Here is a 15,808-nt window from a genome sequence, read left to right on the forward strand (position 1 = left end):
ACTTTTTCAAGTAAACAGTTTTCTTTCTTCTCAATGCAAATGTAGGTTTCTGTGTGAGTTTGTTGTCGGTTTGGCTTTTTATTTGGTTGGTTTTGGTTTTTTTTTTGTTCCAGCACTTGCTCTCAAATTACCATACCTTGTCATAAATGACTCCTTAACCAAATAAAACGGAACATTTTCCCACAGTAGATTTTGCTGCTTCTTTCTTCATCTCATCAAGTTCTAAAGGATGCCAAGTAGTAGTTTTCTGTGTTATTTGAGGAGTAATTCTTTTCTGTTGATCTTGGTCTATTTATTCATGTAGTAAAACATGAGATGGTTCTGTGTCACCTGGGCAGATGGAGACCGAATCTGCTCTGCATCCTGTTAGAAAAACAGCAGGTTTTTTTCAACTTTACAGTGTTTGCTACCAGTTTATTTCATATAATCCTTTCCTAAAAAGGTTGCAAAGATATGAGCCATCCTGTGTGACCACTGTGTATCTCTCTCTTTGGTAAAGTATAGTGACTCTGGTTGCATTACTTTGCTTTGTCTCCAGAGTGCTTATAGTGTAGCTGCCGAGGTTACTGCAGTGGAACTCTGTGAAGATTGTTGATGGCTATAAAAATGCTTTTTAGTGTATGGGAATACAGATCCAGGGTTTTGTTATTTATTGCTGAATAAGGAAAAAAAAGCTCATTTATGGCTCAAAAACTGCTGTGAGGCTGTTGGATCTTCCTTTTTTATCTGCGTTGGCATATCATAGTACACATAAGGTTACCAAGAAGAGCACTAGTGAATTGAAAACCCAGCTTTTGAACCAAAGTGAATAAAATGACAAAAAAGCGATAACAATGAGACTATTTTATGGAGAGAGATATTTAAATATGTCTGTGGTCCACGGCTTGGGGTTTTATCTAGCCAATCTTACTTTTCTGGTTTTGTTTTGCTAGTATGTTTCTGCTGCCGTCTGCCACCTCCTCCTTTGAAATGAGACAAGTGTAATACTTGTAATACTCAGAGATAGGTAGAGGGCTGCAGAGATGGCTCTTAGCAGACCAGTTAGCATGTCTCTGTCCTTAATAGTTAGCATATACATATGCAAAACCCAGACAATTAATGCTATTTAAAATACAAAAGAAACACTTGTTCAAATCTCCCTGCAAGGTGAAGCAGGGGTATGGAAGGGCTTATCAGCACTGACTCAGCAACATTCCCAGGGGAGGAGGGGAGATTAAATGTCTTGAAAATCCTCCTAATCACCCTTTCTGATGGTCACAAAGGGTTCTTTTGATGGAGCTGATAACACGGGGACTTTCCATTTTAATTGCCTTTCTTCAGATGGCATCTTTTTCGATCTCCTGCCTTTGGCTCTGCTTTTATTTCCTTCTAAATATGATGAGTTTTTTCATGTAGCTGTTATTTCAGTTAAACCTTTTCTCCTTTTAAGAGAAAATTGACTCACTAGAGCAAACATTAATATAAATTCAGAATTATATTAGAGACTTGCTGTTTCCTAGTAGCCTCCCATTTTTGTACCTGGGGAAAAATATATTGATGCTGGGAGTGGGGAAGAACAGTATACCCTCACACAGTCATGGACTAAATTTTAAAGAATTGTATTCTTTGCAGCACATGCAGACTGTGAAATAGCAGCAGCTGTTTTATGTTCTCAGTGTGAACAAGGAACCTGTGTGCTTAGGGAATTTTATTTCATAGATGCCATTACAGCTTTTTGCTCTTTTGACAAAGCCTTCAGGGAGTTCTACAAATCTTATCGCAGCTGGGAGCCGGGGAGGCTGCCTATGTCTGCCAAGATTGTGACCTATACCTAGGAGAAATAATAGTGTCTGTGCTCTAAAAGGATGTATTCCTGTGCCGTAGTATTTCTGTATGTTTTTTGTACCTCAGATTGAGTCTGTGTGTGTGATAAATACGATGGAAAACAAGCTAAAGATCTAATACTTGTTTGCAGGGGACTTAACTGAACCTGTTCAATCCTGTTGTCCAAAGAACCAGGTTTGAGTAGGATAGACAGTTCGATAGAGCCAGGTTTAGAGGCTGTGCGGTGAGTACACGCCCCAGGGCAGTAACTGGGGTGCCATGTTCCTTTCCTGAATTTTTAGCATGTACTGTCACAGCATGTACTGCAGGTTTCACTTGGTTGCAGACTTACTATGCATACATATTCCTCCATGCATTGCTAACCCTTTCCATCTCTTCCTACAGCGAGTTTCCCTCAGCCTTCACCAGCAAACCCAAGATTCCTCGCACTCCTGAAGTGCAGAGCGCCAGCCCTAGAAAGGGAAAGATCCCAGCCATTGCCCCCCAATTCTCTCAGTCTGGACCCCAACAAACAAGCCGTCCCAGCTCCTCAGGATCATCCACGAGAAGCAGACAGAGTAAGTGGAAAAAATCATCATTCTGTTTGTCAGTCCTTGGGGTAGGAAAGGAGGGAGCGCTGTAGTAGGTCTCCAGGAATTAAGTTGTATGCTACAAATGTGCCCGGAGTATATGACATTGTAGTTGTCATCTGCAGGATGTACAACCATGTAATTATATCCTGCGGAACACTGCTCCTATTTCCAGGCTGTCATGTGAGCAGTTAAGAGACATGCTTTTTCCTGTCTCTAGGTAGAGATAAGTGGCCCAAATTCTCAGAAGTTTGGGGGGAAGCTTCTAGTCTCATATTAGACTTTCTCTAGATGTCATTAGACTTTTTCCTTTTCTTTAGACACTTGTTCACTCCCCTGTGTAACTTGTTTAATGTTCTTGAATTTGGATCCTTGGGTGTGTCTACACTGCAACTGAATGTAGACCAGATGTCAGGCAGTTCAGAAGATGGGCTCAGGGCGGCCTAGTAAGCAGAAAGCCAGACGTGGTGTGCAGCTTGTGGCAGTCATCATTCTGCTGGAGACTTGTATTTAAGAACCATATGGATGTGTCATTGCCTGAAGAGGTTTAAGCAGTACTAGTTTGCAGCAGGCTCAGAAGAGAGGAGGGCAGTGATTTGAGTTTAGAGGGGAAGGATGGACGCTTGCTTTAAGCCAACACAAGCCCAGTAAAGTGGAAATGTTGATCTCGGATGCTCGCACAACAGTAAACACATGTATGGTGTGTAAGCTGTGGGATTTTTTGGGGGGGGGAGGAGGAAGAAAGATGCATTCTTCAGTAATGAGTAAGCTTTTTTTCTGGAGTGTGGATAGGACTAGCTGGATTCAAATACACCTCTGGGTCCATCATCAGTGAAAATGGCAGGAGCTATGTGCTGTACATTCTTATCCAAACGTATCGTAAGAGGTTTAGTGATGATTATTTGATCACAACGTAACATCAGCTCTATTCTTTAGCTGTAACTGTTATCTTTAAACATTTCACAAAAACATGGTAACTCATAATACCTTGCTAAACCTTCCCAAGAAACTAGAGGTATGTGTATATCGTTAGCCCCTTATTACAGGTAGGGAAAACGAAACACAGAGAATTGAAATAACCTAGTAAATCAGCAACAGAGCTGGAAAGAGCTTCCTAAGTCTTCTGTGTTGCTCACTCACTGTCGTTCCACACAGTTGCACATGCAGGGAGATGGGGTGGTTTCATTCAGGGAGTACAGGTGAGGCAATGGAAAGGAATGCCCTTGGTGGTTAAGGGAGGTTTTGACTTAGAGAGTACTTGCTTGAGCAGTCTTGTGCTTAGGTAATACTGCCAGCTCTTTCGGCTTTACTTTTGCTGCACATGGCCTGTGTTTTACCTCTGACATCAGCGCTTTCTGTTTCCTGTGATATGAGCACTGTTCTGCCCTGACTGAATGTGATGTTAACACCCGAGAGTCTGTCCCTGGTTCCTGTTTCAGTTCATTTACAAAAGCACTAGCCCATTGAAAAGGAGAAGCACTGCTGAAGAAGGGAAAAGCATAGTGTGTGTGTGTGTGTGCACAGAAACTCCCCTTCACTTTCTAGTTTCTCCAGGGCAGCTTTACGCTCCTGGGTGCGTGTGTCCTATGAAAGATGTGACATACATATGTTGCTCTCACAGGGCTCTGGAGTAAGTTCCTTTTCCAGTGGCACAGTGTATAATGTATTTTATTTTGAAATTAAAGCAGAGCATGATCGGAGTTCTACATCACTTGGGTTTCTCTGTTGATTCAGTGTATGTAATATGGAAGTCCAGACTCTTGGATTCTTCTAACTTTTATTGGATAGTATTTGTCTTAAAATATACCTCTTACCTTTGCTGTGGCTGTGCATCCTAAAGCTGAATGTATAGCGGGCATCACATCTTAGTATGTGTCCATTTACCTTTTCTCCTGAGTTTTCTATTGGGGTTCCAGGTAATTGTTTTCTATCTGTCCACATGTGCCATGAGACAGATTTGGTGTCAGCAATTGAATGTTAAACTCTTATCTTCCTGCTAAAAATAGCAAAGAAATTATTTTGCAAACAAATCATCTTCTGCTCACTTTGTGTATATGTATCCGTCATTGTTGTCTGCTGTCACAGAGCACCTATTAGTTATTGTCCATCTTGTAGGGCCTTTCACACACGGTTTTATGGTTGGGAAAAGTAAAAGAAGGTGGTAAGGACCAGATTTTTAAAGGACTAAAAAGGGCTTTAAGCACCTATGTCCAAACATGAGTTCTCAAAGGTAATTAAATTCCCAGCTGTTACTTAAAGATGCAGGGAGGCATCAGAAGCAGGTGAGCCCCTAATGTTTCCCTAGTAAAGCTCTGTGCTACTGTTCCTTTCATTTCCTAGCTGACTTATCTGTAAGTCAAAAATGGTATCAGATGCACAGATATCAGAAAACAGTAGGTTTCAGCAATTGCTGCCTCCCATTTGCCTGCTGCATAGGTATGTAGGTTTTTACGTATCAAGAGACTCTGTCCCAGTAGAAGACTATCTTTAGTTCGTGGATTTCTTGGTATTTCTGGAGAAATACAAGTTTTTATAGCTGATGGGCATGACGAGAAAAAGATGAGTTTCTGATTGTACTTAACTTGGTGTGCTCACTTATTTTAGAGACACATTTTTAGCTTGCTTTTAATATTTATTATAGGTTTATTTTCTGGAAATAAGTTGCTTTTACATAAACCTAGCTGAACTAGCTGGACTGCTCCTCTTAGAGCATCGAGTGTGTGGAATGCCTGAGGAATGCAGAGGAAGCACAGGTACTTAGTGCAGCTACAGGCCTGGGGCCAGATACCTGCCTGAGATGTAGCCTGCTGCTGTTAGCCGAGCTCTAAAGCTGTACCTTGAAGCAAAACCAAGCTCCTCCAAATAAAACCAGCCATGCTGGGATTTTCTGTGAATTCCACTTCATAGCTGGTACAGGGATGACACTGGCAGCATGGCTATAACATAGGGTGGATGTCCAAATCTAGACTTTTTCAACCGCACATATGTGCTCCACGTGGACATAGTTGAATGGTTTAATCTATCCTGTTCCTTATTCTGCATCTGTTCCAAGCTCCTCTGCATGGGCATACTCAAACTGTTTGCAGCGTACCAAGTTCTGTCTAGGGCACAGTGGAGCTAGAGTAGTACAAAAATCTCTACCAGAAGAATGAGGAGTGATTTTTGTCAGGAGTGTGACTGGGACCTGGTGACTCTCTGCTCCTCCACAAGTTCTTTCAGTGTCCCCTGACAAGTGGTTGCCATAAATACGTTCTGCATTTTTAAGTTGCAACATCAGTGGTTAAGGTGCCTTTGTGCATGTTCTTTGTGGTGTTTGTGTCACTCTACAGGTTGAACAAGTGTTGCCCTCAGGCAGCTCCTGTCTTGTAATAAATCCTGCTTTCAGCTGACAGACCCTTTCTTGCTGTTTCTCTGCAGGCAGCCAGTCCTACAGGAAGTGAGAACAGTTCCTTTCCTCGAGAATCACCTGTCACATTGTTGAAGGACAGAGCCAGCTTCCTGTAATGAGCTTTACTGGCGACCTACTGAGAAGAGAGTGAGGTTATTGACATTGCACGGCGTATGTCTTGCACGGTGGTTCAGGCATTATCTGATGGGATGCATCTGTTGTCATCTCTAAAGCTGGCTAAGACAAGGGCCTTGTTATTACAATTCAAGGTCTCAGCAGCAGCCCAGGACTGATATGGGAGATGGATATAGTCCCAATGTTTCCGATAGTTTACTCTAAAGTGACATTGCCACTTTGAGAAGAAACTCTTGCTCTCTGCCTTCTCTGTCAGAGTAAATGGCCTTTGAAGACAGTGTGTAGGGCTCAGCACAGGAGTCTGACCAAGCAACTGTCTTGTTTACATATTGCTTGCTGAACTAGCCTGCCACTTGCTTTTTTTAAATTATGCCTTTGTGAATGAGTTGGGAGATATCTGTGTTCAAAGGATCTGCACTAGGAGGGAAAATGTACACCATATGTGCAGAGCCTCACTGCCTGGAGCAGTCTTTGTGGAGTAAGATCTGCGTTTGGCCACCAGAGACTGGAGAGAAAGTATTTCATCAACTTCTGATTGACCTGTGGCAGTTCAAAAACACTGTGCCAGTCCCCAAGGCAGCATCCATGCTCACCTCTGAGGATCTGATCAGCAGCTTTATCCTCAGCGATTACTCCTATTCTTCCTTCCTACGTTTTTTTCCTTAATTCTACTGTTTAACATTTGTGGAATGAATAATCCGTTTTTTCCCACTGGAATGAAGAACTTTGTTTCTCATTCATAGAAGAAACCATGAGAATGTGAACAGATCAGAAGCAACTTTCTCTTTACGTGTGGCTGTGGACAATCATCTTCAGTCTTTGTTGCTTTTTTATGCTCTTCACTTCTGAGCAATGACTGGTTATGTCTTTATGGAATTTGTGCTGGTCTTCAGTGAATATGAAGTGCTGGCTAGGCGAGAGAGATCAGGAAGCCTAAATAAAAAAACAGCAGTTAGTTCTGCCAGTGAATTACGAAGCTAGTGCTGTTTGTTGTTCTTTCTCTCAAAAGTAATAGTGACCAGGAAACGCTAAAGTCTTCACTGGGGGTTGGCTTTTCAATAACATCCCCTCATGCGACACAGCTGTTAAGACAACAGCAACAACTTTTCCAGAATTGCAGTTTACCTTGGAACTTGGCTGCCACTGAGGCAGAAATGCACAAAAAGCAGGAAGTGTATTTGCCATAGGCAGACTTCAAAAGCAAATGCTTTGACAGGTACATAAAGGGAGAAGGTAAGGCAGTTGTTTTGGATTTTCACCTTGAGAAACAAACAAGTGGAACACAGCCTGAAAGGTAAAGCAACTCCAATAGTGACACTACCTTCCCCTAGAGTAAACAGTTGTGAAGCCACCAGTCATTTCCACAGGACCAGAAGAAAGCTTTACCCTTCTGCTGAGACCTTGAATTGTGCCTCTTGGTATGTGGTGGCAAGTGAAAAGCCAAAGGTATTTCCTCGTGTGTTGTGGTTGCCATGAGACCCACCAAGATCAGTGACGCTGTGTCAGATGTTTGCAGAAAGGGCTCCCACGCACAAGTTCAGGTAACCCCTTTGGATAACAGACTTAAAATTGGAATCAGGATGTTTTGTAGGAGAAGACATCCCCCAGTTTAAAATCTAGTCATATTCATGTGGAAGTTACAATGTACTGCTCGGTAACTTCAGGGTGTCCACAGGCCTAATACAAAGCAGGCAGAGCACGGGTGTTGCTTTAACTCTCAAACGACACAGGACTAGTGATTATAGACACTTGATAGCCCCTGTCATATAGATCTCCATGCTAGACAAAGAAATCACAGAAAATCTCTGACTTGTGCTTAGATTCATCCACCTTCTCTCAGAGTTGATAAACACAATTAATGGAAAAATGTCCTCTGGTTCACAAAAAGGCAGTAATGGAAAACAGCCACAAAAACTCACCTAGTGGTTTTGCAGGGTGAGCATTTCCTCTGAAATGCTGTCTTTTTTCCAGCATGTAATATCAATGGCCAAGCTGTTAACACTGAAGTGCTAAGCACATTCATTTGCATATGCGGATAACACAGAATGCTCCAGTAGTTGAGTTTTATTTATTTTACAGCAGTGCTGAGTTTCATGTTGGAGCAGATCTGATTCTGAGATGCAGAGCAGCTTTTGAAAAGTGTTGAGTGCAGACTTATTTTTTTGAGGGGGGAACAACCACCAACCTCACTGGCTTTACCATTAGTTGAGGTTAAAACTGTATCTATCACTCCTTACAAGTCAGCTGAAGGTGGTTGGTAGATACAGCTACAACTGCTCCAGCAGATCAAGATTTGTGAAAAACAAAATGCATCTTGGAGAACTGGACTGAAACGAACAAGCTGAAGTTTATGTGTGTTTGTTTCTTAGTCAGGCCTATTGCAGTGCAGAACTCTATATGTACATTCTTCCATGTTCAACTCAGATGTTTTGGAGTGTGACTATAGAGTTTGAAAACTGAGACTATGTTTTATATTAACACTTGAGAAACTTCATTTTCCAGATACTTGAGAGAAACTATGGATATGCTTAGAAATAAATTATCAGCTGAGCAGTAATTTGAGAGGCCGACGAAGTAATGTGTCCTCCTTTTCTCTGTCTTGTTCACAAAAAGCCCCTGTGATGCCAGTCGGAAGGTTTTGAAGCTAATGAGAAATGTGGTTTCTGCCTTTGTTAGTAGGACTCCGCTATTCGGGGTTGAAAGGTCCCTGGATAGAGGTCAGTAACACACACATAGCAAATTCTGCACCTCACTCTTAAAAGTTGTTAGCTATTCTTTGTATATGCCATGTAGAGGCTGCTGCTAGATACACCACCACCCTGGTAAATTCATAATGGGAGCAGTGGAAATTGCCTGCCTGAATGAGAGGGGTGTGATTGTACTTAAAGGGGCTGTGATTTTGTTTACAATAAGCAAATACAGTCATAGCATACGACACACATCTGCAAGGAAAGTTTTTTCTGGGACCAAAGTGCTATGTGGTGCTAGCATGCCTTTTGGATATAACTTCTCTATATTCAGTGTAATTTTGTTTATGGACAGTGTTATATGAGACGTAAACTGCATAAGTCTTTTTAAATTTGCATGGAGGGCTCATTCTGTACAAGTGCTTTAAAATTATCTGGCAGTGACTGGGTAAAAATGCTTCTAAAGGGATTTTTTTTTTTTCTTTCTCTTTTTGATAGGTTTGTTTGGGGTTTCATGAACTTTTAGGGTGTGCATTTGTTCACATTTCACTCTGTTTTATAATTGACAAATTCTGTCCCCAACAGTTTTGTCTCCACCTGAGTTGAAAACACTTCTGTTCAGCCTGGCCTGCCTCTGCAGGGGTAGCATTGTTTACTCAGAAGTGTTGCAAAGCAGGCATGAACCATTCATTGTTCGTGGTCTCTCCTGAGGAGGGCCCAGGCATGTGGCATGCCACCAGTGACATTGGTTTGGTGTCAGAGGTATTATTTGTTGGAGAAAAAAGGGAAAGACAAGCAAGGAAGTTCTCTGGAGGAAAAATATTGCCATGATGGGGAGGGACAGTGGTTGCTTGGTTTGGCTTTGAGTTGTTTCCTTTAAAAAAAATTCCACTAGTCTTTATAAATCATGGTGGAGGTTACAGCGTAGAGATAAAAACTGCTGCATTGCATTCATGCACATCTTTGAGTAGTGATAGCAGAAAAGCAAACAGGCTACCTTCCTCCCAGGTATTTAAGTACATCCAGGCTTACCTTTTAGCTTGCAGCTTGAATTCATCTTTGAGCCAGAACTTCCTGGCAGTTTGGACCATCCTCACACTTCCTTGCAGTCTGGCTCAATATTGGAACAAGCCCTTTCCCAGAAGAGGAAATGTTGGAGAGCTGGGAGGTGCACCTTGCTCAGTGAGCATAATCTAACCAAGGAGTGCCTGAGCTCTGCAGGCCACCTTGGACACACCTTGCTGTGCCTTGTGTGGCACGCTGAGCTCAAGGAGGTCTGTGGGCATGGCTAGCAAAGAGGATATAGATGTAGCCTTGCAAATCTCCACTGACCCCGGTGGGAACTAAGTACCAAAATACCTCTGTGACTAAGCCATGTGGGCTTCTCCAGGCCATGCTGCACTTCCCTAACCTCTGCTATTCATATGAATTGTAAAAGGAGTGGGACTCTTGAGAATTTATTGATGGGTGAAAAACAGCAAGATGTTTCAAGGCAAACAAAACAGACTTTAAGACCAGACTGTTCTGGCCAAGCTGTAGGGGAAGCTGCTGCTAATAGATTTTAAAAAGAAATCAACTTCTGGGTGAGAATATAGAACATTGTCCTACTGCATTATCAGACTAGTAATTCTTCTAGCCTGGCATCTTGTTAGTGGTTGGGATCTGATATTTCAAAGCAAGTTTCTTCTCACTTCCAGGCTGCTTTCTACCCTGCAGTGGAAGGCCATTGTATTCAGTTACGGGATCATGATCCAAATTTCTGCTCTTTAAGGATCTGATGCTCTCCAAACAACAGGCTGAGTGGCACACCCCAGGACATCTAATAACTTTCTGGAACATGTCCTGCTTTTATTACAAGTTCTCTCAGCAGTCCTTGGCATACGGTCCAAGTTTCCAAGAAACTAGGGCAGTAATTTATGGCAGTGAAAGTGAAAACGCTTCACACAAATGGTAAGAAATCCAGGTGACAGCTTTAAATGTTTGTTTTGTTCTTACCTTCTTCAAATATGGGAAATGCTGTGGTGATATGGTTTTAAGTCCACAGATTTGGGGAGTGTCCGTTATTTTGGTCACTCTGAATGTGAGTGACCTAGCACTGTATTTAATTTAAAAAATGGTTTCCAGTATGTCTTGCTGGTTTTAATTTTAAAAGTCTTTAAAGTGTTACTTCATTTTATTTGTTTTTCTTTTAATGATGCTGAGAGCTAATAAACAAGACAAATAGAGAGGAGTGGATACCTGAAACAATAACATTCATCCTGCAGGTGTTTAAGATGCCTATATATTAGGCTGTAACTGACAGCTATGAATGCAGAGGCCATCCGAAAATCAGACCACCTACTGAGGGATTTTAGGAGGTGAAGACACCTCCCTCTGCTGCTCTCAAGGAAAAATTCTGGCCTTTGTAGATCCAGATTTCATTACAGGCACATAGTCCTTCTTCTCTGAAGAGTGAAAAAGTTGAGCTAACGTGAGGATGGGATGTAAGTGCTGGAAATAGCAGCTCTGTGCCAAGTGATACAGTTCCTCATTTGGTCTGCCATGTGCCGGTCTGACTGCCCTAGCCCTTGTCTGGATCTGGTTGACTGTTGGCAGAGGTTGAATGCTTCCTGAGAACAAATCACTTTATTGTTCATGTCTGCTCATGCACTGCCTTTTGGGAGAGTGGTTCATGTTGGTAGCAGGACAATTAGCACCAAATGAATTCTTTGTCAAGCATCAAGTCTCGCTTAAATTTTTACCCTTTTCTCCAACTGCTTTCCCTCTGGATCAAATTTGCAATATCCTAATGGACTGGCTCCTATTAAGCAGATGACCTTTTTTTTTTTTTTTTTGTTAACCTGGCAGATTGTGGCCTACCATGATTTTCCACGAAACTGGCTCCTTTCTTTTTCCTTCTCTTCCAAGTGAGCAGCTGGGAACTGAAATGAGGCAGCTCTGGGACTTGAGGAAAACAGTTCTGTTTCGATTAAGCCCCTTCCATCCTCAAGCCTTGTGGAAACTGGGCTGTTTGAAACAGCCAAAATTTAACTTTCCATCCTGACTAACTGCACCAAAAGCTCCATGCCAGGGAGCTCCTAGTCATGAGCCACCACTTCAGGGAGTGGTCCACAGGCAAAATACAACAGCAGTTCTCGAGGGTCCCATCACACCAACCATGCCCTGGCAATAATGGCTACAGCAGCCATCGCTGTCCTGTTTCTGCCCAGATCCAGGGATTGGGACTGTCCGGAGTGGCTGCGCCAGTGTAGCCACACTGCAGCTGGGGGTAAGTAATGGATTGGGAGCCAGCATAGCTGGTCCCGTAGCTCATAGTCAACCTCAGTGCTTATGTGACATGAGGACACGAGCAGCTTGGCCCGTAAGTAAGGCTTTTAGGCGCTACCGCAATACACAGTACAGCAAGAAGAATTTGGCTTGTTTCTCCCAAAACTTAAAAATTGGTCTGGTTGAGTTTTCAGTCATGCGTACATGGAACTGACCTGAAGTTTAGGGTCATCTTCTCACTCAAATTCAGGACCTGACCATTGCAGAGCATGGTTCCCCATTTGTGCGGAATGGGAGAGAAATAATTTACTTTTGATTTGTTTTCCACCTAGATGAAAAACTTTGGGTAGCTAAATGGCTGTTTCCTGTACCATAGTTTAAAACCTCAGTGTGCTTTGGGCACGGGCAAGGAGGTAGCATCGTAAGACTCTGTTTCTCTCTAACCCTTGTTATCCTTGTGACTCTGAAGATGCAGGTGGTAAGGATGTGGGTTTTCACAAAGCTGTGCTGAGCATTGCAAGAAGGTGAGTCTAAGTGATGGTGAACTTCCACAAATCTTTTTGGGGCTTCTGAGGTTTCTGAAACCAGCTTTACAGCAACTAAAGCAGAAGCCAGTGTTAGCAATTGTATGTCACTTCCCAAGTCACCCAGAAATGGCAGCAATGGGAATTGATTTCATCTCGAGTGCCAGCAGGGTGTCTTGGCTCCTGGATCGTGTTCGTGCATGGGGCAGAGACCAAGGGTTTTTAACCAAAACCAACCCAGGTGATCTTACACGTTTCTGGTAACAGTAACACATTTGTGTCTGTGGAATCCAATCTGAAAAAAGATATATCCTTGCTGTAAGTCTCATTATTTTCATTACTTGTTGCTGCTGAGATAGAAGTATGTCCTTATTTCAACCCAGTCCAGCTTCCCCCGAACAGCTGTGAGGAGGCAGCTTGTTTTCTACAAGCACTCTCTCCTTGCTGGCAGCCGGGGACGGTTTGAGCCTTCGTGGAAAGCTGATTGTTTTGTTCAGGTGCCTGAAATGAGTTTCAGAAGGAACTTCAGCACATGCATAAAAATTTGGCCCTTTATCCTGCAGCAGTGGCCTCTCTGAAGAGTGTCCATGTAGTTTCCTGTCTCTGCTTCCTTCCCTCGCTCTAACTTTTTGTTTTGTTTGGGGGGGATTGCCTTATTTTTTCCTGCGATGGGAATTATTCCATGGGGCTGGATCATGTTCGTGCATTACAGAGGCAAAGGAGGCTTTGAAAGGTGCTTGTCCCAGGCTGGAGCTCTCTGAAAATGGGCTGGATGCTTGGTGCTTGCTGACTGTAGCCCTTTTCCTTTCACCTGTACCACAGCCTCTTCCTGCAGCGCAGACCTGATCCCAAAGAGATCCCAAAGGAGAGCTTTTCCGTCTCTGGTATTATGCAGGAATCTCCTTCCTTTTGTGCTGGGGCTGATTAAAATCTCTTATTAGCTTTACCTTCTGACTTCTGACGCCAGTACTTTATGCAAAACCATTTCCTAATGAGAACAGTTTAGGGCAAGTCAGCCACTGAAGTGTTACGTTGCCAACAGTGAGACCTCTGTGCTTCATTAGATACCTCTCAAACCATTCCTGGGCGATGGGAATGGGACAGTGGGTTGCTAGACGAGCTGGCAGCATATTTTGCCTCTTTCTCACAACACCGGCTGTTGCACTGAGCAAAGCAGCAGGTCGCTGACTCCCTTATCTTCTGTGAAGCTGACTGGTCCTGCTGCCTGGCATGGTAACTGGTGTTGCTCACGTGTTTCTTTGAATGACCTTCCTCTGGGCTGTGAGTGTGGTTTGTACTGGGAATACCCTGTCCTTGCTAGAAAATCAGCTCCTGGGGAAATACGTCCTTGTGTCGTGGATGAGTGATTTAGATCTCTTAAAGAATCACTGTCAAAGGTATTAGCAAAAGTGGGTTTTAATATGATGTAAAAGTGCAACTTGGCAAAGTTCACTCTATTAATTACTGCATGGAAGAAACATAAAAAGCAAAATTGAGCTACACTCGAGTTGGAATGATTCACAGAGAGACCGGGGACGCAAAGGGTAAGGAGGGCACTCCCGTTGAGTCACGAGGTTCAGAGTAGACCCCCTTGCTTCCTAAACTCCTGATGGAGCTTAGGTGCAGCTAAGTCCAATCTTAGGCTCAGACTTGGACAATGGTTTATGTCTAAGGGGTCCAGTGCATCCATCACACCTTGCTTAGGCGCGTTGGAGATGATGGAAGGGGTGTTACCGCCATGACCTTAGAGGTGTGTTGTGGGTTAACCCTGGGGAGCTCCTCAGCCCTGCACAGCCGCTCACTTGCTTCCCCCCCGGCAGATGGGGGGGAAAAGTGAGAAAACTGTGGTTTGAGATAAAGACAGTTTAATAGGTAAAGCAAAAGCTGTGGGCGCCAGCAAAGCAAAATAATGAATTCATTCACTGCTTCCCGTGGGCAGGCAGGTGTTCAGCCATTTCCAGGAAAGCAGGAACATTTACTTCATCATGCATAACCACTACTTGGGAAGACAGACACCATAACTCCATCTTTCCCCCAGTTTTTATTGCTGAGCACAATATCACATGGTCTGGGATATCCCTTTGGTCAGTTGGGGTCAGCTGTCCCAGCTCTGTCCCCTCCCAGCTTCTTGTGCACCCCCAGCCCGCTCCCTGGTGGGGCAGCGTGAGAAACAGAGACAGCCTTCAGGCTGTGCAAGCAATAGCTAAAACATCCCTGCCTTATCAGCACTGTTTTGGTCCCAAATCCAAAACATAGCACCATACCAGCTACTATGGAGAAAATTAGCTCTGTCCCAGCCAAAACCGGGACAGGGTGCAAGTGTGTTCGTTTGTACCGAAGTGGTGAGGCCATAGCGTGCTCCAGGTAGAAGCACAGTAAGACTCAGGAGAGGCTCTTCTGAGCCCGGCTGTGCACCAGAGGAACTGGATGGATGGCAGCAGGGGCTGGTGTAGGGCTGGCACCCGGTTACTGGACGCCAGCCAGTTACAGAGAGAGTAGGAAATCGGTGTTTCCTTAACACTTGTGGGGGGATCTGAGAGGATGTGGCATACAGCCCTGGAAGGAGTGAGGGCTGTTAGTCGTCTGCTCTATCTCCAAGGAGTTCCCACCAGGCACCTTTAAACCCAGAGTTTGATCAGGAGGAAAGAATAGCCCAACGCCCTTCAGTACTGGGTACCAGGGATGAGGGATCTTTGTGCTTCCAGCTGTGAGGCACTCCTGGGAAGGCTTTTCCCCCAATGTCTCGGCTCTGTCGGTCATTCCCTTGTGCTCTGGGGCTGGATCAAAGAGAGCGAAACTTTTCACCATTCCAGCAAAGGTTCCTGCTACTGCAGCAGCTCTTCCAAGTCAGGCTGTCACCACTGGCTGACCATGCCTGAGCTGTTGCAGGCTCCTTTTCAGCCCTAAGGAGCAGGATATCAGTTTTTTAATCATGAAGAGCTTTTCTTCTGTGTCTTGTCATGAATTGATGCAATAGAGCAGCAACTGCCCCAAACTCACTGCTGCTATGCCTGGCTTTCTGTGCAGATTTGTGCTCTGATACAAAAGGAAGGGGAAAGCAAAGAAGCTAAAAGCTCTGGTTTGCTAGTGTGATACCAGATCGGCAAGAAAGCTGTGTTGCAGCCTGGTTTATTACCCAGTGCCATTTTTATGCATGGATTCTCTTACAGTAGCTCAGATCTGGAGTTTCACCTGCACACCTTTAAGTGTATATGCACCAAATAGTTTCTGTTAGGCTATTAACCATAAGTCATACAATAATCTACGTGCAATAAATATAAAATCGATATGAAACTGAGGTTGTTCCTGACAATGTAAGAATCAGGAATAGAAACTTTAACACCACACCCACTTTCAGACCTCCTTGAACATCATAAAGAAGTTGAGAAATACCTTTGCGGCTCCAGTGCGGGG

At 43.7% G+C, this 15,808-nt stretch overlaps 1 protein-coding gene across 1 annotated transcript in view; it reads left to right on the forward strand.

Annotated features, from left to right (window-relative positions):
• Positions 1-5,993, forward strand: part of ARMC9 (armadillo repeat containing 9) — a 67,054-nt gene extending 61,061 nt beyond the window's left edge. Inside the window, exons 23-24 of the mRNA XM_009578386.1 lie at positions 2,209-2,381; positions 5,811-5,993. Of these exons, the coding sequence (XP_009576681.1) occupies positions 2,209-2,381; positions 5,811-5,833 (196 nt within the window). The 3' untranslated portion in view covers positions 5,834-5,993. The remainder of the gene's footprint in view (positions 1-2,208; positions 2,382-5,810) is intronic.
• Positions 5,994-15,808: the final 9,815 nt, after the last annotated feature.

Source organism: Fulmarus glacialis, unplaced genomic scaffold, assembly GCF_000690835.1.
Source record: "Fulmarus glacialis isolate BGI_N327 unplaced genomic scaffold, ASM69083v1 scaffold10020, whole genome shotgun sequence".
Classification (NCBI taxonomy): domain Eukaryota; kingdom Metazoa; phylum Chordata; class Aves; order Procellariiformes; family Procellariidae; genus Fulmarus; species Fulmarus glacialis.